Source organism: Athene cunicularia (assembly GCF_003259725.1).
Source record: "Athene cunicularia isolate RWA chromosome 1 unlocalized genomic scaffold, athCun1 chr1_part1, whole genome shotgun sequence".
NCBI lineage: Eukaryota > Metazoa > Chordata > Aves > Strigiformes > Strigidae > Athene > Athene cunicularia.
The window spans coordinates 71,106,205-71,134,175 of NW_020799091.1; the positions used below are offsets into that span (position 1 = coordinate 71,106,205).

Below are 27,971 nucleotides of genomic sequence, written 5' to 3' on the forward strand. Positions count from 1 at the left end.
CAACTCAGTCACAGAGCTCACTGATACAGGATATCACTAGGCTGAGAGCTGAAGAGATTTCAAAAAAGGGAACGGATATTTACAGAATTTTATGTAAGTAACAAAAATACCCAAAGCTGCAACAATGGAGTCCCTTAAAATTAACATTAACAGTGTAGGTGTGATGATGGCAACATCATAGGGTCATGCTATAGGGTGAATTAGGAATGGACAAAGATTTGGAAAAACTTCTATAGCAATCTCATTTCACAATTATCTGCAGAAAGTTTGTGTCATGATTGCCTGCTGTGTGATAAACACTACGTGCTGAATGCTGGTTCTGTATGATCATTTCCATACTCTTAATTCATGAGTTAATTATAAGGTAAGAAATGAAAGCAACATAAATCATTTATGCCACAAGTCTTTGTGCTTGATATTAATTAAAAATACACATTTCCAGAGCTATAATGCAAACTGGATTTGGACAACCTAGACCTTCTCCAGGTTTAAATTTCTTTATCTATCTGAAAGTGCTTTGGAATGTTTGCACAGAGTTCAGAAAATCTTTTGGTAGACTGCAACAGCATCATTATAAAAATGAATCAAAACTCCAAACTCTTTATCTTGTACAGTGCTCCAGGAGGTAAAAGGAAACTATTTAGAAGCCAACTGAATGGTGACCTGTGTGCTATTTCAGAGCATACATTTCCCAGCTGAAATCCAGAGCATGCATATTTCTAAAATGTGCTTCTGAAGATATTTGATAAATGATACATCATACTAATGTTATTACCACAAGTCCTTCTTTATAAGTGATAAATGACAATTGAAAGATGACTGTCAGTGACTTTAAAGCTTCAAATGCAGCCTGAATTAATTTCTTATCCATTTTTTTCTCCAGTAAAGCCTGTTGCATTAAACGGCTTATTTTACTCAGAAATTCATTTTCATTTTATAGAGTGGCAGCATTGCTGCATTTCAACAGGAGGTGGTTATTCCCAACCCTATAGCCATATATGAGTTTATGCATTTTCCACCTACCTCCAGAGTAGCTGAGACCTTCCCTATAAAATCAACAGCCAAATCCCTCTTAGACTTTATAAATTCTCTAGATCAGTTCTTTATTCTCAGGGGACAAGTAGGGAGAGAAAGGGAGTAAACTTTGCTCTGGGATAGCTTTTTCTCTGCCTTTACATTTTATATCTATTCCTTTTTATGTTTTAATAAGGGTTTACTGGGTTAAAAGTAGATATCCTCAGCAGTAGAAGAGGGTTTTTTCAAAGAAAAAGAGTGTGTTTTCCTAAAGATAATCAAGATAGTATTAGCCTGACTGCCTCTGGAAACATATTCCTCAATCAGATTCCTTGATAGAAATTATCATATCATTTTCTGTCACATACTTTATAAATTTTGGTGGTCTGCTTTGCCTTGGACTATTCCAGCTGTTTTAGCAGGATACAGACAAAAATTCAGTCTTTCATATTACAGGTATTTGATTCACTTATGGTTTGGAAAATTAATGCCGAAGCCTGAAACTGACATCAGAAGCTGAAATCAAAACTGAAATTTGCAGGAAAATTAAAAAAAAAAAAAAAAGATAATTTAGCTTACTAATTTAGGTAATTTTTCCTACCTCTGTCAATCAACATAACTGAAATTTTAGGCTTATGTTAGAAAACACAAGAGTCAAAAAAAGCCTTGCAATACTTTGAACTCTGTCATGCAGTAGATCCACTTCAAAGCTGAATGGCATCAAATTCTTAATTCATGAAAATTTGCTTTAATACTGGCAAACTGCATAATTTGGACAGAATGTAAACCAACAGACTAGAAATACATGATATAGTCAGGTACAGATGAGATTAGAGTAGCAGAAAAGGAAGGTCAGTGGAGCCAGGCATATTTACCTGATATTCTTCATGCTCACCTATATCAAAAAGAGTCTAACCAAAACAGTCAGCAAAGGCATAGCAACATACCTCCCCATCATCTGGTGGTGGCAGCTAAAGCCTTACCTCCTCACCCTCCTCCCCTCAGTTTGCTCCCTACACAAGCTCTGCAGAAGCAGTTCTGCAGCTTCTTCAGCCACACAGCAGTCTTCCCCTTACAGGGGATGTCTCTCAACAGCTAGTGGAAAATTAATGCTAACAGAAAATTAATTGCCTTAGAATTACTTAGTTAAGTAATAGCAAATAAATTCTGTAGGGATTTTAAGGAAGCAAAAGGGAGATGGTTGACAGTTTAGAAAATACTGATGCAGTATTCATGGATGGACTAAAGCAGCTCTTGTGAGAAGCATGTAGTATACAGCTGCTGGAAGATGATATATATCAAGATTCCCAAAGTGACTCCAAGCATCAAAAAAATCAGCGATAGCAGGAACAGCTATTTATATCTTTGTCTGCAAATAAGGACGCTATCTATATGTATTCTATACATGCAGACATGTGAATCATAAAATAAGACTTTATACTAGGCTAAATTTTTATAAAATCTTATTATTAATCTTATTTTTGTAAGTCAAAATACATTAAAACTGCATCACTGTACATAAGTATGCCTTGCTGGAAACAAACAAGCTAACAAACAAAACAAAACAAAACAAAACCAAAAAAAACAACAACAAAAAAAACCAACTGGACAAACAGCTTACTCATTTTTACAAGAATTCAGTGATTCAATATAATAGTCCTACCATATGCATGAAATATATGCCCAAGATCAGTTAAGAGCACATACTGGAGAGGTCTATCGACTTGGAAACTTTAGCTGTGTATTTTAGTACTAACATGCATTCTTATTAATTGCACAGTAAATATCTTATCCCTGTAACTGTGAAAATAATATTCCATACACATTCAATAAGCTACAGATAAATTCCTAACCCTAAAAGACTTGGGATTCTTAAATAGAATCATGAGGTTCTATAGCAAACTCTTTATTCCTGAAGAACATCTACACAACCCCATCTATGACATTTGGTTATAACATCCTTTTTTATTCAGATAGTGTGCCAAACTACTTGTCAACATCAGTGGAGAAAGTCATGGTATAAACAACCCTGCCTTACGGAAATGCATAGAAGGCACCAATTTGCCACTTTCTAATTCAGTGTTTCAAAATAGAAGATGATACTACACAAGATGATTATCTTAAATAGAAGATGATGCTACATGGTATCCAAGACAAGCCTGTGTAAATTCACTTTTATTCCTATGGTATGTTGACTGAAGAGGCCAAGAAACACAAGGCAGGGATATCTTGGTACTTTTCTCTAGGAAAGATAGCCCAGAAATTCTATGATTAAGTTAACTACATTAAGTTTCACCAGCTAACATCAATTCTTTCTATATGTAAAACACAAAGCATAGTTGGAGAGAGAGACTTAAGGAGATCAAATTATTTTCTGTGAATAAATTATCTGATTAATTCATTTCTCCAAGTTTCCAAGGCATGAAAATATAAGGGTTCCAATAGTCTTGTTCATCTCATACAGTAAGGATATGTTTATCCTTGCAGCATTCAAGGGCTACTTTAACCAGTTAATTCAATGTTCCATATCAGCATGAAGTTTTAGCCTACCCAGTTTCCTCTGCAAATAGCAAGCAGTGATGAACAAGACTTGGAAACGTGGGAGAAAAGCAAAGCTTGAGAAAAAAGTGTAGAGTCAGGAAGAAAGGAGGGAAACAGCATTTGTTCAGATGTTGGCCAGAGGATCCAGAAGAGGGTTTATTCCTATATGATGAGGGTCAAAATGATTGCTTGACTTCTAACTTGAGTCTGGTTTTGAAATAACCTCCCACCTCAGAATATTGCTAATGTGAACTAGGGATAAGAATATATAGCATCATACATCATAAATATTTCTATAGGATTCATACAAAAAAGAGGAGTCTGCCATATCTGTGTCACTACAGCTACAGGTGGATGTTTTCCAGCTGCTACCTGTTAGGATGGCTCTGATGTAAGCAGATTATGTTTATAAACCTCCAGGAAACACCAGAAGGGGAATATCCAGTAATGTGATAATTTCAGAGCTCCTCAGAATCAAATTTTTAAAGTGAGTCTTTTTATTTGCTATGAATTTAGGGGGATTGTCTTAATGTGAAATTGAACAGAGGCACACAGAGATGAATGAGCTGATGTTCTGTAAATCAGGGCCTTGAGTCAAGTCAGATTAATAGAAAGCAGAGCCCTGTGGAAAGACAGGATGGTGAACATTTTTATGTGCCAAGACACCTCACTCCTGGAATATTTAAGCCACTAAAAACATACGCTATGTGACTAAAGGAGATCTGGTCATGAGCCAGTAAAGGACTAATGTTGCTACCTAGAAGATGATAAATCAGACCATTACTGTGACATGACCAAAGCTGTTGTATATCTACAGGCTGATCCAGCAACAAGCTTTCAGTCTTGCAAGACCCTTTTACAAGGGTCAGTTCAGTCCTCCAGCACCTATCTCAGCAAGCTTTGCTGCCTCCATTCACTCCACATGCCTTGGTAGTATTTCCAACGCACCCCCTTGTTTTTGTGTCCTAAAAAGCATTGGTTGTGAGAACTGCAAGACCATCATTATGTTTGAAGTTTCAGAACATTTTCTGAAACTGAAGATGACACCATCTGTTTTTCCCCAGTTATCTCAGCATCCTCAAGACTAATGAGATTATGAATTTCTAGTAAAGAAGTTACATGGAACAAATCACGAAAGTGAGGGGCAAACTATTTTACTTCACTATGTGAATCTTTGTCAGCCTTATTATCAGGGTAATACAGACATACAGAATTAAAGCCATACACTATGAGCAACAGTACAGCGAACTGCAGCACTTGCGTTACCTTTACAGGGAGCTTTCAGATCTAGACAGCAGTTCCTCTGGAGAGTCTTTCCTCTTTTTCTCACTCCAGTTTTCTTCTCAGGATTTTATTTCCTCTTTTAGATCATGTCATCGCAACTTCCTCCAAGCCTACACTCTCTCATGTTTGTTCATTCACTTTTGCCCTTGCTTGTGCTGACAGAAGACATCCTTTGAGGACCCAAAAGAAGCTGACTGGTTCTCATCCCTATTTGTGTCTGTTAGAAGCATATATGTTCTAACACCTTGGAAAAGTTTAAGACTACATGGCTTTCTACCCCTCTGGTTGCCATAGGCAGGGCAGAAGCTGAACAGCAGCATTCAGTTAAGCTAATATAATGTTCTACTGAATGTCTCAAACAGAAAGGAAAAAAAACAACCCAAAACATACAGAGAATGCAAGGCAGGGCAACACATTTGTGCTTGACAGTCTTTCACAGATTGGACAAAATACACTTCAGAATTAGTTTTAATATAAAGTGGACATTTGGAAATTATTTTTTACACTTAGTGTTGAAAATATGAATCTCATTATTTAAAAAAATATTCTGCAAAAAGTGAAGCCTGGGTGGCAGCATCTTTTAAAGCAGACAATCCTATTGAGTCCTTAGAATAGCAAGCAGCACCATCCAGTGGCAATTTTTTCCTATTAAGTTCTTAATTAAGGCAAATTTACATACTACAGAAGTATCATAGCACCCAAAAGAAGATATTTTTCCTTAAAGCACACATATTCAGAGCAGAGCCAGACTTCTACCAAGATAGATCTAACAATTACACAGGCAATAGTTGGTGTAAAATCAATATTCATATTGGATTAATAATACAAAATTGTTGTTATATCAAGCTGTGATCCAGCTGAGAATTTCCTTGCTGTTATACTGTATCTTTGTTTGAATTTAAACTTATTCTGTCCTTGTCTTAGAGCACTCTGCTTCCTTTACAATTCCTTTGTTGCAGTTACAGCAGGTAAAAGTTACTGTAGTTTATCTCACTGTTGCTGGCTCTGTCCTGTTGGAGCCTCCTTGCTGGTGGCAGGGGCTCTCTTCTACCCAAGCAGTAGAAATCCAAGCACCTCAGGGGTACTGATCCAATGCTCCTCATAAGGAGTAACTTGTAATGCTCCTGCACAGCTGTTTTAAATTCACTTTTGAACCTCTCAAAATGGACAGATGTCACACCCTCCTCCTAAATCAGAGAAAGGCAGGGAATGACCATAAACCTTGATAGTTCATATTGCTTAATTGCTAGCTCAGTCCCAGGCTTTTCTCTCTGGGAGAACGGTTTGGTGAATATTTTACCCTGGAGGCCAGGACAGATGGATCTGCCCCATGTCTGTATCTCTTTGCTCAATCCAGTCCTCCAGCACCTTTCACAACAGGCTTTGCTGTCTCCATCTGCTCAACATGCCTTGATAATATTCTTAATGCGCCCCCTGAGTTTATGTCCTAAAAGCATTATTCATGGGCATCGCATGACCACCCTCATTATATTGCACATTTTCAGTTTGGGAAAAAAAAAATAGGAAAAAAGAGTAGAGTTTTGAAGGGAAATGGTGGTTTGGGCTATGGGGACTCCAAACCAGACCCACAACCACATGCTGCCCAGGAAGGACACAGCTAGCTGTGGTGATTTAGGCCCTGCCAGGACCTGAGACCATGCTGCCGTTGTCCCTCCCTCACCCTCGGACCAGACAGGGCAGGGAGTGAGGCACAAACCCTGGGGTTTGGATGAGGAAAAATTTAATACAACAGTGTAAGAAATAATAAACTGAACAACAACAATAAGCAGTAATGACAGTAAACAGGACAAGAGATATAGAGAGATATACCACAAGGATACAGCAGTACTATCGCAGGTACCATCAGGGACAAAAGCCACACACAAACTGTTCCCCGTTTTGGCACCTGGACCTGACCTCAGCATGGTGTCGAATAACCCGGCTGACTTAACCCTATCCTAGCTGAGCCAGGACACTAGCCTGCTCCAGAAGGACCTAGATTTTTCTTCAAACTAAGTTTTTCTACTGGATTTTATGGTTTAGGTTTCATTACACTAGTTTCAGGTTGTGTTCAACCCCCAGAGTCACAACATTAATGATTTCTGCCTCAGTCTGGGAAGTTTGCTCTCCAGGCCCTACCTCTTGGTTCCATTTCTACCTCACCGTAAAACCCTGCGGATAATCAAGACAATATCAAGGCAGCTTTCTCTCTCCCCTAGTTAGGACCAGTACTCTCTCAAGGGGGAAAAGTGTGCAGGAGAGCATCCTTGCCCTGCTGGAAGCTGACCAGCACACCATGGGGCACTGGCTTTCCTGCTCTGCCCTGATCTTGGGCAGTTTTGCTCCCTCCCACCCTGAAAGGAGGGTAGATGAGAGCAAACTTTTATCATTGCCCAGTGAGTTATAGCTTGGACTCTTCACTGGAGGATAGATGGTTTGTTCTGGTAATCTGACCCTAATTTTCTGCCAACTCCTACAGCAATGTTTTAACTCCTCTTCACTATTATTCCACCCCAGCACAAATGAAAGCAGCAGGAATATACTCTCTCCCACAAAAGCCAGGCTACAATTTTCTTTTCTACACCATCTTTTCCAATAAAGGCTATGAACTTTCTTCTGTCCCATTGCTACCAATCTTTTGGTAGGATATATGGGGAGGTAGGAGCACTCTAATCCACATTCTTCTTTGCCTATATTTAAAGACAGATCAATATGACAATGGATGGGAAGTGGGAAACCATGCTGAGTAAGCTGATCACTAGTTTCTGTGACTTCTCATTAGGAAAATTCTCCCTTAAGATTAACCTATTACAATCACTTAGTATTATGTTTCATGTACCAGTGAATATTTCTTCTGTTTTCTTATTCCCTTTCTGAAGCATAATTTTCCATGTGCAAATAAATAACCTCATTACTGGAATTAAGCAAAAACTAGACTCTGTGAGCATAGACAACAATAATAACAAACATCTTATTTCATTTCATTCATGCTTTCTGCAAGGAAATACTGGTTAAACCAGTCCACAAAACCAGAAAAATGGTCAGACTGAACTACGTCAAAGTTTTGCTCTCTGCCAGCTAATTTCTGCTGGTTAGATGTTATTAAAAATCACTCTGCTTTGAGTTAAACGAATTAAGCTTAGGGGATGTTTATTCATAATTTAAGCTAGTTAATAATAGAAAAGTAATATGGAAAAAAAAGTGACACTCTCCATTTCCATTAAAGTAATATAAATTGTGATTATAAGCCCATACTTCATGTTAGTAAGAAGCTAGAGCTTTTAAGGTGAGATTTTGCACTTTAAAGTATTTGTATTTTAAGGAGAAATACAGAAATGTAAATGTTATTCAAGATGTCAGATCTTTAAAATATCATTTGAAAGATCCTGGCAAGATCTTTCTTAGGGCTACCTACAAGACAGGATATGAAACTAGATGATATGTCCTGTGATAAAACAAGCCCTATGGAGACTTTGACAGAATTTCTGATACTTGGTATCACTTTTCTGCCATTTGATGTGCTACTGGTATATCTTCTTTTTAAATTTAATAAAATGAATATTACTCTGCCTTTTCTCCTGATTAAAAAAATGTTTTGTAAAATAGCTTTAAAAAGGCCATTAATTTTTGTTTCTGATGGCTCATTTAAGTATCATAAACAGCTAACCCTCCATTTTAACTCACAACACAAAACAAATATAGAATTAAAGGAAAACAGTGGACAACTGCACACAATAATTAATTCAAATTAATTAGCTCTGTCTTTTAATAATAAATTTTTAACATTCCTCCTTACATCTTTCTCACTAATGCAGTTCCAACATAGCTGCAGTTAATAATTATTAAGAGCTTTATCAACTCAAGAAACTTTTATAAATACCAATAGAAGTTTATAATATTAACAAATATTCTAAGATGTAGTTAGATAGATTTCTTTTCAGGGTAACCAGTGTATTATGCCATTCTCTGTGTATACAAATACAGGCAAAAGGGGACAAATCAAATAAATCTTACTGTATTGCAAAGAGGAAACAATGAGATTTTATCTACACTACTTTTCCTTGACTATGCTGTACCATCAGAATCAACCATACATTCTTGCTTATTGAACCTGAGTGAATGGGTTGTAAATAGCCACTTCAGTTATATGCACAGTAAAAGGCTTTGCTGGAGAAAGAATGCAAGTCAAAGAAGGCAAAAGAAAAACACACTCTTAGCTGAAAGAACAAAGAAGTTTGCATCAGAAAAGTGTAAAAATACAATTTTCCAAGATTTTTATGTTTGAATTTTTTTTCAAGCTCTCGGTCAAAAGAGGCTACACATTTTGAGGATGAAAACTAGAAAGAGCCTATCCTGAAATACATTATGAACTAATTTAGTATAGCAACATCAGCATAGAACTCTGTACATCAGCACTTTACACCAGATGTCCCTGTCAGCCAACATGAAAACATACTTATAGACCATCTTACCTATGCTCCTCAGTAATCCTGAAGGGTCATATGGTAGGGCTGAGATCAACAAAGGTAAAGCTGACACACTTTTTTTTTTTGTCTTTTTAACATGTTTTATTTTCCTGTGCAGGGTATGTTTCTAAGAACAAAATTAAATATTTCATTGTTTTCCACAAGTCTAGAAAATAGTACAGATTAGATTAATTCAAAAATGCCACAAGAAGCAGATTTTTTTTCTCCTGTGTCCTCTGGGAAAACGGAGGGGAGCAGAAGACTAAGATGCAAAGAGGGAACTGATCAATATTTGGAGAAAAATCAATTTCAAGTGAATGAATGTCTAGTTACTGAAAGAAAGGACAATTACATGGGGGAAAAAAAAGAAAAAAATATTTCAAACAGAAAATGTATCTAAAAGATGTCCATCTAAAGAGAGTTCAAAGCAACATACCAAAACTTCAAGGTGCAGAGTAGGATCATGAAATAAGAAAATATTCTGTGGTAAGCATCCAAAAAGTTATCACTAGAAATCAAAGAGAAAAGAGAGGCATCTACTTTTTCCAGAAACATATTTGTATTTTATGGATACATAACACATAATCAGTTTCAAAAGAAACAACACTTAAAATAAATGTCTGAAGAAACAAAGTTCGACAGCTTAACATGTTTTCTGAAGAACAGCACATCCCGACACAGGAAGACTTCTCCACCAGCAAGGGCTAGTACTTGGCATATATTGACCTAGTAATTCCATGCCCACATAGAGGCTCAGTAAAAACTGCCCAAAGCAGAATTTACTCTGTGTCTTCACACAGTTGTGCAAATTTTGAGATGACAAATTACAGTAAATGCACTTCATTTTCCAACTGGAACCTCTCATTTCATCAGCTTTTCCCATCATTTGTCTGCAGGAGGTAGAAGCTCTTGCAGTCTGTTCTGCACACTCCCTGGTGACTAAGGTAACAAAAAACAAGGGGAGAAGGGGGAGGAAGGATTAAAAGATGAGGTTCAGGATTTTGTGGGCACAGGATTCATGTTTGGAGAAGAGGTCTGTGCAGGAGGAGCAAGAGGCACACCTTTGGGTTGTTCTTGTGAGTTGTAACAGATAAAAAGAAACAGACGAGCTTCCTCTTTCTTCATTGTTATAAGAAAATATGTGAAAATATAGCTCTGAAACTTCTTTGGGTGTCCACACTGTCTGAAGTTGCCAACGATAATGAATAAAATACTTATAAAGACAGATAAAAGATGGTGAACAACAACACTGAAAATTAAAATTCATGAGAGATTGTTCCTGCAGCAACAGCAATTGATTTCTTTAATAGTGATAACTGCTAATGGAATAGAGAGTGCAATGTGTTGAGAAAGCAGGACTTCAGGCACTAAAGTTATAAATAGTGAATATAAGGTAAGCCACTATTACATATTCTAACAACATTAACATCGATCTCTTGCAAGAGATCCATGAGGGAACCAGTCAAGTTTTGTTTTATATATTTATAGTTTAAAACTTACTCTGATTGTAGCATTTGTCATTCCTACAGATGTTATGGAGAAAACAGCTAACACCATGATGCAATAGGTGACTTTCCACATTTTAAAATTCAAAAACGTTTAAGTATAAGCATCTATCTACTTATAAGTATCTATGATTATGAGGAAGTCAGGTAAAAACACCAGGAGGCCTGCATCGAGGAACAAGGAACTCCTGGATAAGCTCAGACCCAAAGAGGAAGCCTACAGAGGGTGGAAGCAAGGACAGATAGCCTGGGATGAATACAGAGAATTTGTCCAAGCAGACAGATCAGTTTAGGAAGGCCAGAGCCCTGATAGAATTAAATCTGGTCAAGGATGTCAAGGGCAACAAGAAAAGATTCTATGTTGGTGAAAAAAGGAAAGCTAGGGAAAATGTGGACCCTCTCTAGAAGGAAACAGGAGACCTGGTTACAAGGGATAAGGAGAAGGCTGATGTATTCAATGACTTTTTTTCCTCAGTCTCACTGGCAAGTGCTCCAGCCACACTGCCCAAGACACACAAGGCAAAAGTTGGGGACTGGGAGAATGAAGAACTACCCACTGTAAGAGAAGATCAGGTTTGAGACCACCTGAAGAACCTAAAGAACCTGAAGGTATACAAGTCCATGGGACCTGATGAGAGTCCTGAGGGAAGTGGCAGATGAAGTGGCTAAGCCACTATCCCTCATATTTGAGAAGTTGTGGCAGCCTGTAAAGTTACCATTGACTGAAAAAGGGAAAAAAAAAAAAAAAAAAAAAAAAAAAAAAAAAAACACACAACCATTTTTAAAAATAGAAGAAAGGAAGACCCGGGGAATTACAGGCCAATCAGTCTCACTTCTGTTCCCAGCAAGGTCATGGAACGGATCCTCCTGGAAACTATGTTAGGGCACATGGAAAATAAGGAGGTGATTGGTTACAGCCAGCACGGCTTCACTACAGGCAAATCATACCTGACAAACTTTGTGGCCTTCTATGATGGAGTTACAGAGTTGGTGGATAAGGGAAGATCAACCAATGTCATCTACTTGGACTTGTGCAAAGCATCTGACACTGTCCCACATGACATCCTCGTCTCTAAATTGGACAGATGTGGATTTGACAAATGGATCAATTTGACCCACTGGGTGGGTAAGGAATTGGCTGGATGGTCACACTCAAAGAGTTGTCATCATTGGCTCAGTGTCCAAGTGGAGAGCAGTGACAAGTGGCCGTTCCTCAGGAGTCAGTACTGGGACCAGTGTTGTTTAACACCTTTGTTGGAGACATGAACAGTGGGGTTGAGTGCACCCCCAGCAGGTTTGCTGATGACACCAAGCTGTGTGATGTGGTTGACACACTGGAGGGAAGGGATGTGCCATCCAGAGGGACCTTGACTGGCTTGAGATGTGGGCCCATGCAAACCTCATAAAGTTCAACAAGGCCAGGTGCAAGGTCCTGCAACAGGTTGAGGCAATCCCATGCACAAATACAGGTTGTGTGATGAGTGGATTGGGAGCAGCCCTGAAGAGAAGGACTTGGGAGTAGTTTTTTCTCTTTTACCTTATCTGGAAAAATAATTAACTTAAAAACAATTTTCCACACTTTTTATAACCCAGACTTATTTTCACTCTCACAGCCAAACTATAATGCTGTTAAAATATTAAAACACTAATAGGTCCTAATAAAAAAATACACAAGATCACTGTAACATTAATATAACTTGCCAAAATCAGTCACAATTCAGAACAATTTCCTTGCATGTATCTTATTCATGCCATAAGCAACATTCACAGTACAGCAAGGATTCATACATAAGTTTTAAAACTGTATTAAAGCTCAAGAACGAAACCCTTCCTTGTGCTCCCATTTACAGTATAGGGGGAAAAGAAAATCAAATTTCAAAACTGGCTTACTTCCAGTATGATCAGCACGTAGACACCTACTAAGATGATGGACGCAATTGTTACTTGTGCCTCTATATTTGCATGAAGGTACTGATGCTTCATGGAGAGAGGAACACTTCCAGGCTCTTGTAGGAAAGCTTGAATGTTTATGAAGATGGTGCCTCTGGTGAAAGAAAGAGAAGGTTTGCTTATTTCTGGAATATAATGTCATTACTTTTATTTAAACATTAATTTTATATTATCTATCAATATATTTTTATGTGTTATACCTTTACAATTGCAAGCAACTTTTCAAACTTTTTCACTCTGTCCCTCAAAATAGCATTCTTTCAAAATTAACTCAAGTACAAACCAGCCTTGTAAATCATTTAAAAAGCAACAAGTCATCCTTTCCCAGCCCTCTGAAACAGGCAGTGATAGATTAGTTTAAAAACTTTATCTATTCTGTCATAGTCAAGACTGTGTCCACTACTATTCCAATGGAACATTTCTCAGTCTCTTAGCCAACCTGTTTGGTATCTGAAAGGTTCTAGTTGTGATGATTTGATGATTTCTTCTTGAACTTAAAGGTAGAGACCAGTTGTAGACCACCTGCAAGAGAATCACGTTTGGCAATATTAATAAAAATCAGTGAAAGTGATATGTCTCTGATCTAGGGTTTTGTTCCTCTTTTTTCTCTCTTCTGTACATTTAGGACAATTTTTTGTGGACAGGGCATAACACACACCAGCCTAAATTAACTTCACCTGATTAGGTATGTTACAGGCATTCAGGTTGGAGCAAACTCATCCTCATTCCTTCACTCAATCACCAGGAGGTGGTCCAGAGCAGGGATGCCAAATCACACTTTGCATTGACTATAAGGAACATCTAGGGCAATTAGGCTCAAGAGACAACAATATGGTTCACTCCCAAAGATTGTCTGGGAAGAAAACATATATAAGGTACAGACCATGAAAGGTCCAGAGGCAGCTTCATACCCCTAGATATTATGAAGGGGACATGGTAGAATTTCAGTAAACAAAATTCCTGTTTGCTGATCTGAGCAAAAAGAAATATAAACTGTTTAGAAGACACTTTCTGAAACTTTGCCCATTACTACACACTGATATTCATGCAAGTTTAGGCAAATATACTCTTTAAATGTATATACATATATTCTCTCTTTTTTAAATTAGAGGAACTTTTGAAAACTTCAAATTTGGTTAATTGAAGCCTAAATCCTAAGCCTGTGCTGACTCTGTATGCTACAAAGTGTAGAAAAACAACAGCTTAATCAGCCAGCTTGGAACATCTGACACAGAGAAATGCCTGAGGAGCATGCATGCAGGGAAGGTTAATTTGGCTACCTACTCGTGTTGGGACCATGGCTGGTGTGCCAGCAGAGGTGGGCTGCTCCAACCGTGTGCTGGCTGCCCCCCAGCAGCACAAAGGCTACTTGGGGATCAATGCTGGCAGCACAAGTTACAGTAGCCTCCTCATCACAGGGGTGGGTGGTTTAAGAGAGTAATTGCCATTATGGTGGTTTTTGCCATGCTGAGGTAGTGGGACTAATATTTTGCCTTAGACTGTGAGATTAAGTATAAGCAGAAATAATGATGGCATTGTTCAGCTGTGCTGTCACTGGTAGAGGCAGACCATCCTGTCACATATACAGAATGAGAGGCAGTTGTTTGTATGTCAATGCTATTTATTAAATGATGAAGCTTATTTTTATTTTGCAGTGATATAGAATGACAGGCTGTAAAAGATCTTCCCTCACTGAGTTCTCTGGGAGAGAGCAGCAGGAACTTGTTACAAACATCAAAAATAAGAAAGCCTTAAGAGAAATAAAACCAACAAGTGTGACACGTTAGAGAAAATAATTTGCAGCAAAATGTGAAAATGTATTTCAGCAAGTGCAAAAAGGCACTTTGCACTTGTTTCTTCTTTCTAAGACAACTTTTGAAACATTGCCCAGTTTAAACACAAAAACTTCCATGCTAAGTGTCAGTCAAGGGACATAAATTTCACAAAATTTTATTATAGGCAGCTAAAGGAAGTCTTAAAAAGACAAAAGAAAATGTAACTTTCCTCTTATTGGATTGAGTTTCTAATGCTGATGTTGACACACTTCACAGCAGGGAGAAGCATGACCATTTAATCCACACAATGATGATGAAAGATAAGTGATAAAACACATCTCATTGAAAGTAAAAGAAAATTTAAAGACCATCACCTGCTGCTGGCGTCTCCTCCTTGATCCAGCATCTTCAGTCTGGCTGATTTGTACTAAAATGTAGTCCTCTGCTTGTTGATCAACTACATCTGCTACAAATGGGCCTCCTATGTCCAACTTCAACAGAGCAGAATCATGGAAATCGGTCAGATTCATAGCTATTAATAAAGTTGTTAAGGTGTAAATTTCCAGTAGAAATGAGCATAGGCTGTACAAATTCCAGGAAAAAAAAATACAGATTAGTTGACTTATTAAAAACATTCTTCAGCTAAAATTCTTAAGAAACTATGAAAAGAACAAAACAGATGTCTACTTCCTCACCAAGTATCACTGTTTTGGCCACATTTCCTAAGGGAACAGCAGTTACGGATTCAGAACTACATCTGACCTTCCCTAGTGACTTCTGAGAACACCAGTGCTTTCAGCTGACACTGTAGATCTACCAAAGCTCCAAAATAACATACAGAAATACACAGAGAGACAGATAAGTAAGGCTTTTTAAGTGCTTGTCCTAGATGAAAGGCTGCATCATTAGCTCAGCATTTTAAACATCACAGAATCAGTACTGTGGAAAACGCTGTGAAAGCTCCAACTACGGGAAAAACTAAACCAGAATCAAGGTCCTAATCATGACAGAGGATTTGCTTTTTGGTCAAAATTTTACTCACAATTTTTCAAACATCTGAAAGACCTATTTTCAAACTCCTCTCAGTTGGGTACTCACAGACTCTTTCTCCTCCAGCTCCATTATCTACTTTTTCTTTCTCACTCTCTTGGATATCTAGTATGAGGTGTGGACAAACTAGTCTAATGTAATTGAGAAATCAGCCAACCATGATCCACAAATCCATTGAAATCCGAGTCTATTAGTCCAAATACATGTGGGACTATTTAAACTTAGTATTGTGATAGTCCACTTCTGGCATGGTTGAGAAAGAAGCATCCCTGTGTATTTGGGGAAGAAAGAAAGACTGAACTTTCACAGTCCATTTGTTACAATAGCAGAGCATTATTGTAATTGTTTTGCTCCTATCTGTGATCAGATAGAAAGCTAAGGCATCTCCAACAACAACAAAAAAAAACCAAAACAAACAAACAAAAAAACCTAAGAAAGGAAAAGAAGAGACTTTATTTTACACATATATGCTCTGTTGAAATCATGCACCTTAATCACAGGCTTGAGTGCCTTAAGGGTTTAAGCATTTGACATTTAATTGAGCATATAACAAAGAGTGACTCTGTTGCAAAAAACACATACAAGAACATATACCTACTAGAAGGATTCTCTCAGAAAGACATTTTGTTGTCCACAGAACTCAGAGATTTTTAACAGAAGAAAAACCACAGTATGGTTAGAGGGGACTCAGGGCAGTGCTATTCCATCCTTCCCAGTAAGGCCATCCATAGTAGACCAGTCTCTAATGGGGAAAGCTTTGTGACATTATGCAGGGATCCTTCATCTTTAAAAGAGCTGTTACATCTGTCCACATTCCCAGCAGGAGAACTAAATTAAGAAAGAGATGTCTCTCACACTAACCCAGAAAAGACAGCAGATCTAGTGACAGGTGAGCAGCCCATGCATTGCAAAGTAATACAAATGTCACCCTGCTTAGCAGAGCAATCAGTGTCACTCACATGCCATTCATTAAGAATGAACCTCTCAAGCATCTATTTGCTTAAAGGAATCACACAGGAAAGGATAAAAAAGTAACCTCAGATGCAACAAATCAGAAGACCAACTCCAATCAGGAGAATTTACACACATAGCCCTTAGCAAGCATCAGTACAAATTACAACAGTTCTCTTCTGGTTCTGAAGGTTTTAAGTGTGATTTGGCATCACAGGTTTTCTGTGTCCTAATTAATACATAATATTAGTCTCACCTGGAACTATAGCTATACTTTTAACTAGAGACATTAATTATACTTTCTAACAGGCCTGCTGACCTGAAGTCATTATCCCAATGATTTGGGACACTGCTTGACAGTCTGCCTTTTATTAGGAGTGTAGCCAGTAATTTACATCTTGAAAAGTTTCAGGTGCATATAATTATGGCAGCTTCCTTTTAAGCAATACTGTTAAAATAAATCCTGTAATTACCTAGATGACACATTCAGGAGCTATTATAAAGGGTGCCTAAAATTAAAGGGGGGGAAAAAAAAATTAAACCTTATTTTCAAGAAGAGTGCTTCCTTCCTTCTTTTCCTATAAAGATGAATGTTTTTCTACTCTTTCCTGTGCATTTACAAAACCAGCAGAAAGAGCCCTAGCAAAACAGGTTCCCCTTTGATTGCAAGTGGAACTGAATATCATTCACCAGTCTGCACTGAAGGTCTGAAATCCCATCAGAGTTATCTTTCTCCAAACAATATTTAGAGACTCTCTCATAATTTCATTGTTAGACTGGAGCAGATCACAGTCTTTATGAAAGGTGGATTCAGAACAAACCAGGAAGAAACTTCAGCCACACTTACATGAATCAAAATGTGATTTATTTTTTTTTTTATCAAGCAGCTCTTCACAATATTTTTGTTGTTTAACTTGGTTTTATATTTCCCTTAAATTGCCAGAGTGTGATTTCCTCTATAGTTTAATCATTCAGGCGTGACTAACTTTTTGGGAAAACTATCTTTAAACTTCTAATATCTTCTTTTATTCTGCAGCTTAACCATGCTGGGACATTTTGTATTTTCTGAACTTTTTTATCATGTGACCTCCAGTGTATGCTTTTAAAGGAAAAAATTTCCCTGACAAGATTTACAGCAAGAGCTGTTATTTTTTATTTCACTTTAGCTAAGATACCTCATTTGTATGTAGTTCCATTCTTGAAATTATATTACTGCTGTGAATTATCTTGTCAAGGGATTTGGGTTTGCATATGCTTTATGCACCATTACACAGGGGCTGTCTGTATTTACATCTGGCACCCTATTGGGTCCACTGCTCAGAGCTAAACCAAGAGTGTTTTTTTCTGAGCTTGGGTTTCTGACTAGCTGCTCCTAGAAGGTATGGAAGAGTATGTGAGTCACCTCATGTCACTTTATTGTAGCTTTTGTAGACAACTGCATCTGAGTTGCTTACTCCCTTCAAATCAGTGAAAAGAGGGTTCTTTTAAGATGGAATTCATTGCTTCACTTTAGACCACCATACAAAGATGAGACAAATGGCTCATGAGAAGCATCAGTTCCCTCTATTAATTATAAAGAGATCCTAGGATGACTAACTCAGGTGTATCTGAGATGAGTCACTCCCTAAATACTGAGCCCCTGCTCTACCCTCCATCATGCCATTAATTCAGCATATACAGAGCCAGCTGAAAAGCCATGATTGACACAGATTTTCTGTTATATTTGCATGCAGATTTGCTTGCTTTAACATCTGCTTGTATAACATACTCTGCCTACTATAAAATGTACCTTGAGAATACTATGTTTACTGATTATTTTTCACCAAGTTTCTTTATACACTATTGATACTGATTTATGACCAGGTCACTCATACTAGTTTCTCCAGGATATTACCTTTTTAAAGAAGATATTTTGCCTCGGTCTTAGCATCTATTTTTGCATGTTGACCTTAACTGGGGTTATTTCTGCATCACTCTTTGCAGCTTTCTCTTTTGATGTCCTATCCCTGTTTGCAGGTTGTTTTTACACCATCCCTTCACAATATACCAAATTGAACCACATGTTTTTCTATACCTATTGAAGGTACAGGAGTTTCCTCAGAGTTTCCTCACCTGAAGAATGCTCCATAATATTTTTTTTTCCTTTTTGGAGTGTCAGCAATCTGGTTCCATTTTTGTCTACATTGGATCCATCCTTTCTCTGTGCTTCATCAGTTCTAGAAGTTTTGAGAGTCCTTAATAAACTCTTTTTTCTACAGCATTTTCTCAATGATGCCTTGAGATTCTGCCTCTGCACATGGTCCTGGTCTTCATTCATCTACTTAGCAGCTTAAACATTGCCTGCAGGCCAACATGTTTAGTATGTTTCCAACAACATCAACAAACATAAAAGATTTTTAAATGTGTTCTGCAAGGAAAAAGAGGAGTGTCTGACAGTAGAGAACTGGAGTTACGAAAGTAAAAAAAAATCAAAGGGGAAAAAGAATGAAAGAGATTAAAGAGGTTGTTTCATTCATTAAGTTAATTTATGCTCCTTGGGAGTAAAACCCATTTTTAGGGCCTCCATGGAAACTGAAAAGTCTGCTAAAATGTGACTATCTTCTTTGCCTCAGAGTCTTTTTTTCTATATATACCTCTGGATTAGAGGCTGGGAAAAGTGATTTTTTCAGTGTTGCTAATGGTCACAGCATGATTACAAGTTTTCCTTTTCTTGCTCCATGATTAACACAGTTGCACCAATCATTCAAACCCATGCAACTTCAGCAAGGAATTTGATAATAAGGTCAGCACATTTATCCATTTTATGTCTGCCCTATCTAGAGCCTCCCCATCCACTTCCACATGTGGAAATGTTCTAACTAGTTCTACTGAATCCAAATGAAATGAGAAATCTAGGCTATGATGTAAATTTCAACATGTTACTGCTATTGAGATACATCTTCTACTTTCTGAATTTGAGATCTTAGTTCTGGACTGGATGTGATGAAATCTCTTAGAGCTACTGAGGAGGGAGGTATCAGTGAAAATGGCCACTGACTAGTCAATTTGATATTTACGGTTTTGTATTAATATTTGGATATTGATATTTGGACTGACTGGAGACCCATTCAGCCATGACTTGAGATGATGTATTTTCATTAAGGGTATTTTTGCACATAAAAAGTGAGGAAGAAACCCTTCACATTGGGTGCTGTGCAAATATATACATTGCAAAACGTGAACCCTTGCTCCAAGAATTTTACCAAGAAGATATGAAACGTTAAAAGCAAACAATCATATAAGGACTGAAAGACTTTAAAATACATTTATAAAAATGCAAGATCCTTGGCGAGACTCAGAAAGAATTCACAATCCACTCCCCAGTTTTTGTCAGGTTTCAGGGCCCAGAGAAGGAAGTTCTGACATTCTGAAAAAGGAAAATGAAATTGCTTCACCTAGACTGATCTAAATTTCCCTCACCTGTTACAGAAACTGGCACAAGTAGAGGCTGAGAGGGAGACAAACAAAACTGTTACTGAAACACTTGTCAGGAGCAGAGGAAAGACAGAAATCCACAACTCAGTAAGGTAGGTGTGAGATCCTTTGCACAGAAATGTGGTGGAAGGAGATTTACCTTTTCTTCTGCGAAGAAAATATTTCTACTATTGAAAAGATAGAAATAGCAATAACTGTAGAATTGAAAGAAAAGGCAGCACTGTATTGGGGAGACAGACACTTCTTTAAATGATAGTAAGGTAGCATACAGTTTGATTGCATAATTCCTTAGCAGCATTCACGAATCCCCATTACTTTTTAGCTTCATAAAGCCTAGTTCAGTTCAAAAAGTTAGTGCACAGTTAGTGCTCCAGCTGTCTTTTTCCCATTGCTGGAGAAAAAACTAAAATTTTACTTAGATCAGGGCAGAAGTTATTAGAAACAAAGGAATGAACGTGGAGTATATTTAGTATTTCAGAAGATTCTTCAAGTCTGAAAGCCCAAGTAAATTATGGATAACAAGAATATTTCTCATTTACTCTGTTCAACCAGTTAACAGAGAGAAGTTACCTGGAGGTTTGAATGTTCAAACTGTTACAGAAAATAAAAATATTCATATCTTAGAATAGGTACATATAACTAAACTAAGAAATGATGGAATTTATTCAGAATCTGTATCTCTTCTATTTTTATAATCTACTTTCCAAAGGCACATCATCTTACTGAATATTGATACTTCTCACTTGACATACAGTATTGGAGCAAAGGATCTGAAAATGCTTCACACATTTACATCAGTAGGGGTGTTGAATGTTGCTTCCTGCAGAAGAGGGTCCTCTAGCGTGGCTTCAGTATAAGCCTACATCCTTCTGGTATTAGAGATTAATTAGAATTTATAAGCCAATAAATCCCAAGTGTTGTCAAAAAAGAACAGTATTACCACTATTTTGAAAAACTATACTAAATACACTGAATTTGTAGCTGGTCTGATAGGAAAATCGTATTAAAACCCCACAGCCTTACAGACTCAAAAAGCTTCTATTAATTCACAGGAGGCAAGATGTTGTTTTCAGAAACTGCAGCCCACACACTTTACTGCTACATGTCAGGTTTGTTACCCACTGGGATTGGCAAAGCAAAGGGAGATATAAGTGGTCCAATAAAAAATAAGGGGAAGAAAAACAGCTAGAGTAAATCCAAAGAGATTAAGGTATAGAAACATAAACAAATGGGAACTAAAGCAAGTGGAAAAGTGCTGAAGAGATGTTATATGAGAAGCAGGTCACTCCCATGCTAGCTGATGCAGGTCTCTGCCAGCACAGACCCAGAAAGTCCTGCTTCTGAGCAAGTCTCAGACCTAATGGGCATGACAGAAAAAACACAAATATCTAAGTGAAACCAGGATGACAAAGGATATGAGGTCCAAAGGGTATCACTCCATTTGTTTTTTAAAAATATTTCAAACTTTGCTTTCATTTTTCTAGCATATGCACATGTTATGCATGAGCATGCATCCATAACACACATCAATGTGCATGGATGTTTCTGGAAAGAAACAGAAATGAGAGGAAGGAATTTTTTTTAAGAAAGTATATAGTGGTTAGTATCCATTCAACATTTCTTAACAGCTTTTGAGGCATACGCAAGAGGTAAAGAGTTTTCATTTGCATAATTTGGCATCATATGAGCTAAGAGACTTATTTTCCACCCAAAGCAGTCTCATACAGCAACCTCTAGGGGTTTTGTGACAAGGACTACTGCAGCATGCCTGCCAGCCCACCATCAAATTCTCATAGACATTCAGAGAGTAGCATCTAATGACCTCTGGGAATACCACAGTCTGTCAATCAGCATAAATCACATCTTTAACACTGCTGTGTGAATGGATAATTTTATTCAAGCCTAGCCAAAAAGGTAAATACTTTCTTCACTATGCAACAAGGTGGAGGACAACCACATGAGCTTACTTCTGTGCAGATGAAGACTAACAGCAACAGTGAGATGACATTCAGAATTGCTTATGCCTTTTCAAAACTTCATTTAGAAATGCAACCTTTCTCCTTGACCCTTCTGCTTGAATTACCAGGTCACCTTGAAAATGAAGCATGGCTTTGCTGTATTGCTTGCCTCTCATATATTTTTCCCCAGCTCAGTGACCTCAGGTAGGGGACAGTTTTCAACACACATGACAAACTAAGAAGCTTCAGCTCCAGGTTTGTCAAGTAAGAAAGAGGAATGCTATATACTGACTGTCTAACCACTATTTGGCTCAAAGCATCCTCACATGATAGGTAAAATGTGAAATATAGGAACACTCAAATCCCAATCCCAGGAGCACTTCCCTGAAACAAACAAACAAAAAGGAATAACTGGTTGCAGAGTCAATGTGTACAATGCAGCAGCTCTGGTTCCAAACCAAAATCTGTGGAAAGAGAGGAAATCCTCAAGCTATGCTATGACTAAAACCTGAACTTAAAGACTTGCTGCCAATACACCCTCAATTAACAGACTGGGCCATGAGAGCCCTGGTGCTGTTCAACACCACCATATGTAGGAGCTTTCAACAGCAGTTTGAAGGAGGACAAAAATACTGATGTGAACAGGATATTGATGGGAGTTCACAGTTGATGTCATCACTATTACTACTAAATGTTCACTTGCTTTCCTCCAAAAAGGAATCTCAATTTTTAATTATAAATGGCCCTCAAGCACTAACTTTTTCCTCCTCATTTACTCTACTAATTATTACATTATATTGTGTCATTATTGGTGACAGTGAGAATGCTAATAATCAAATCTATTTAAAATGGACTCTTCCTGCTCAAAGCCATGGAAATGCCTAGTTAAAGAGAAAAAATCAGCATTTCAAAAATTAAATCCTACTACACCTTTTCATAACAAGACACCTCCCAGGTGAAAGATATCTATAAGTGAATCATCTTTTAACACTAGTGAAATAAAAGCCAAGCAGATTGCGAACCAGACTGATTAAACTAGGAATATAGCAAGAACAAGAAATGTAATTTATTTGCAAAAGTTCTTGTTTGTTTCCTAACTGAATGTTCATCCCTCAAAGACTTTTCACATTCAGGTCTGCATTCACCTGCAATGAATCATTTTTAGTTTGAATTATTCTATTGCTTGTTCTTTTGAACACTTTCTTGCAATCTGTGGACTTAAATTCATTACTGAGCAATTTCACATGGAAAATTTGTAAAGGAATCTGCACCTCCACCGAAAAATATCTACAGATCTACAAATCCATACACATGGCTGAGCTAAGCTGTTCTGGAAACATATTCATGAACCATCTAGGTTCCTGCTTTTGAAGGATTTCACTGGGTAACATCATGGTCTGAGTATACACTACAGATATTTTATAGATGAGAGTATACAATGGGTCTGGGGTGTAGTTGCTGCAGCCATGTCCTAGCCATAGACCCAGTTGCTTGCTGAGCCTTGATCCCACTGGGTCTGCAACACCACTTCCACACTCTTGGCTTCATGCAGAGGCACCACAAGGTGACCTAGACTGGATGGGCACCACAGGGCACCCCAGACACAGACCATTCAGTATGACTTGGATAGGGAGCACAGCTGTGGCCTGCATCAAAGGACAAGTCTATGCAGCCCAGGCTCTGAGGACACCCAGTCCTCTCAGGGTATAAGACAGAAAACACCCACCCATTCAACTAGTTTATCAATGAAACTTCAATTCTGGGTTTTTTTCAATGAAGGAAGGATACAGAAGCTTTCCAGAGGCGATACAGCCAACATCTGCCAGGACACACCTTGATCTGGATAAATGCCAAATAAAATCTAGGGCAAGGATAAAAACCAAACATTCATTAATAGCACAAAAACTGAAAAATACCTGCTAAGCCTATTTCAAATACTCAAGCAAGACTCTTTCAAACTATACATTAAATTGTAAGGTTGCTTTCAGTATTTTCAGGTATGTTTCCAACACAGCTGGGATACTTAACAAGCACAAGTAATATTCCTTCCATAAACTTACTGCCAAAGTCACATATCGGTGTGTTTCATCCAGTTGTCTCTTAGGACAAATTGTAATCTTAAGGAGCTATCAGGAAAGGAACACCCACATCTGAGAAAAGACAGTGCCATCTATTTTATCTCTGATACAGAAGCCCTGCTAGCCAAAAAAAAAATTTCCTCACAGCAGCTAAAAGGGTGAAATCCAGCTTTTGTAAATGTTTCTCAAGTCTTGCAGTCTAAGATTTTGTCAGTTTTGAAGATTTTTGTAGGGGAGGGCAGCACTCTGGCAGCCCTGGTAGGGATCTGTACACTGTGGAGCACTGCCATTGCTAGTGCATCCTCCTCAGCACAACTTTTCCTACGAACATTCCTCAGGTGTTAGCCAGTATCTCAAGACTTATCCTAAATTCAACAAACAATTGTAAAGGACATACAAATCTGAGTTTCAGATGCCTCCTCAAACTCAACTGCTTATACTACCATATTGTCCAGAGTGACAGCTAGTGCACCAAACAGTGGGCTGATTAGGCATGAAGCCCTGAACAGTATTTTCATTTTTTTCTATCTTGTCTCCACCCTCAAGACAGTCTTTTATTAGATAAAACCAAATATCATGCCTCATTTTGAACTAATTCTGAGGAAATGGCCGGGGGAGAAATGCAAATTCAATACTTACAGAGCAGACAACTACAAAGATGAACAGGCCTGAAACTTTTAGGAATTTTAGACAGCATCTGAAACATAAAAGACATGTATTTACTATACAGCTAGTTTAAAACAAACCCTTTCTGTTCTCTTAATAGCTCTGACATATCAGAAGCATCGTGGAAAACCCTTATAAGTGATAACATACCACGTCAGAGTACAGACACCACAACAGGGTCAGCAGGGGCTTGGGAAGCCTCAGTGACTATAACGTCTCCTGCCCTGGTTCTGCTGACAGCTGGGTCTCATTGTGCAGGAGGGAGAAGTTACCCCTTGGGAAAATGCATGCTCTTGAGCAAAAAAATCTTGAGATTTAGTGCTTTTAAATTGCCATTGTTTAATATCTTAACATAAAAGGCAATTCAACTAATTATTTTCTGGCTGCCCATCCGTATGTCTTAATATACAGAACTCTTCTGGGCAATTCGTCCTTCTTTTCATTAGTTGAAGGCATTGATATTCTTATTCCATTTTTTCAAAAGTAAACATTGCTTTTCTGACAGAATGACGAATGTAAGGTTTGATTTAAACCTGATGACAAGCAAGAAGGAAAACATTTCAAGTTACTAGCATAATTAGTTGAGAAGGGAACAGTTCAATAAATAGATGACAGATCCTGTAGAACAAAATATTAAAGCAGAGTAGTCTGAAGAGAGTCAGAAATAATTTTTAATCACAGTGGAAATAAGTCCCTAAATCAACTTCATTGACAGAAAGCTACATAAGTGACTGGAGACACATTTTTGAAAAACGTTGTTTTCTAAAAATCCCTTCCTCTTTAGAATTCTCCAAACAAGCAGGAAAAAAAAATAGCAGCTAATAAAAATATGTTGCCACTGACAAACTGGTACAAGGGGACTACAATATCCTGTGAAATACAAGCAGTAACAACTTTACACAGCATAAAAATCTAAAGGAGGAAGGGAAGGCAGGCAGTTAGGTGGTTTCTTCCAGCAATGTCAGGTAGCTCTGTTCTGCTGAAAAACAGGTGGCAGAGAGGGGGAAGAAGATAATAAAGGCTTAAATAAAGAGGAATGGCAACAAAAGCCATCATCAGTACCTCATAACTGATAACTTCTTTTGGTATTGTGTAAATTATGGAAAATACCTAGTGCCAGCTTAGTCATGCATCCTCTACCTTGCTTGTCTGTTCTTCCTATCTCTACATTACAGTTCTATTCTAGTATTTTTGAGAACTTATTATGTTATGAATTATTAAAGACCAGTCCAGATTGGTTTAGTTTTAATGTACTTGATATTTTGTTTGCACTTTGAAATTATCGTTCATAATAATAATAATAATTCAAATTCTTACTGAAACAGGAATAACTTGATTTTAAGACATAAGAGAAATTTTAAAACATTAATTAAGCCTTTATAAATTCATAACCACTTGTCTGTAAATAACAGAATCTCATGTAAAGGAACTGGCAAGACATAATAATAAAGCTTTTGGAAATGGTTAGTTTATTAAAAGTAAAATTTAGAAGGCTCTTTTCCTCCTGTCTGTTTGTTTTCATGGCATTTTATATTAGGGAAGTGCTTTTAACAGCTTACAGTTGAGAAGTGATCAGCCTTTGACTTGCCTGTGGTTTGCAATCTGTCTCTTCCTACAGCGCTAAACTGGCACAGCGATGCAAGTACAAACCCTGTGCCAAAACCTGCGCTGATATATGCCTCCGGCACAATACTATTTGACTTCAGTTGGGAATGCATGAACTATAAATCTATTAAGAATTTCACCTCCTCTTCTAAACCAAATGATTTTTAGCCTGATCTGCATGTGGTGTTGGGCAGTTTAGTTCCATTTATTATCTCAGCAGAGTTATGCTGATTTACAACAGCCAAGGAGTTGGCCCCATATGTACAACCCACACTGTAGCAATGAAAATATTTCACAGGAAGTTCTACCAGAGAATTGCACTACCCCACAGATTACAAACCTACACTGTACTGGAAACAATGGATTCTACACTCCCGCTGGATGACTTTGTTCCATCAAATACCAGGGAAAGCTACCACAAGCATGAAGAAAGGTACCTGCCAAACTTCTTCACAGACGCTCATATTACACTAATTGCAGCCATTTAAATTCTCCTGCTCCATTTGTTCAGCAGCAGTGCAGGAGAGCAGCACTCCACGCAATACCATATGTATGGTATGAAAGGCAGAAAACAATTGTGATGAGCTAAAACAACATACAGATTGGGAAAAAAATGCACAGTGTAAAAATACACTGTGGATCAACATGGAGATGCAGATATGCAGTGCTGGGCTCCATGTAAATCTGTGGAGCTATTTGCAGAGGCCAAACCAAACTAGTACAAAGTGTTGAAACTCTGGAAGGGGCAGGCGGTGGGATTAGCATCCAAGATTAAAGGGTTTGCTAGTTAAATCCCAGGCAAAAAATATCCTTAGAAAATTTGAACTTAAACTCTTACCACATTGGTATCTTTTAATATATTAACAGATTCAATTTCCTCCATGCCTACATGAGGTAAAAGACTACTTTGAGGTAAAGCATGAAATATATTAATGTACTTAAAAGATAGAAAAATGCTCAGATTTTGCATTGTGTATATGTGAAAAGCTACTACAGAAAGACTGTGTTAGATACATATTTTAAGTATTTCATAAAAGCAACAAAACACTGAAGAATAAAGATGTAGAATCAACCACGGAGCTTTTAACAAATTGTTTCAAAGAAATGTTAAAAGCAATATAGGAGCTATTTCATTATAAATTTGGAATAGGTGATATGATTGACACCTGTAAGAAAAAGGGCTTATTGATCATTAGGTAGAGGCTATAATCACTTTCACCAGAGTTTATTTATAAGCTATCAATGGCAAATATGTCCTAAATATGGAGTGTTATTTTATTCATTTGCATAAAATAAATAATTTTCTAGACCTCTCTATTTAAAAATCAATCCCTGCAGAATTTTTTTTTTTTTTTATTTTTTTTTTTAATGGAAAAGAAATCAATGAATGTTTGAATTCAGACCTCATCTTTGATAAATTGAACTTGACATGAAGGTTGTCCAAGATTTCATATTTCTCAGAAGAAGCAGATCTGGACAAACTTGTCATCTCACTTCCCAGTTGAAACCTTTGCTCAAATTCTGCAGAGCTGTTGTCCCATGAATCGTCGTCATCTGTTGTAAAATCTGGATTATGAAGAGCCATGCACTGCAACCTGTCACACATTTGCAGAAAACATAAAACAGTGGTTTATTTCAACGGGTGGCAGATGCA

The 27,971-nt window shown here is 37.6% G+C and overlaps 1 protein-coding gene across 3 annotated transcripts in view; it reads right to left on the minus strand.

Moving 5' to 3' along the window:
• Window positions 1–27,971, minus strand: part of OCA2 (OCA2 melanosomal transmembrane protein) — a 227,963-nt gene that overhangs the window by 129,093 nt on the left and 70,899 nt on the right. For all 3 annotated transcript variants that reach the window (XM_026859053.1, XM_026859036.1, XM_026859045.1), the window contains exons 4-9: window positions 27,721–27,912; window positions 24,686–24,743; window positions 23,757–23,829; window positions 14,910–15,067; window positions 13,200–13,282; window positions 12,701–12,854 (exon numbers count right to left, since the gene is read on the minus strand). In XM_026859053.1, the coding sequence (XP_026714854.1) occupies window positions 12,701–12,854; window positions 13,200–13,282; window positions 14,910–15,067; window positions 23,757–23,829; window positions 24,686–24,743; window positions 27,721–27,912 (718 nt within the window). The remainder of the gene's footprint in view (window positions 1–12,700; window positions 12,855–13,199; window positions 13,283–14,909; window positions 15,068–23,756; window positions 23,830–24,685; window positions 24,744–27,720; window positions 27,913–27,971) is intronic.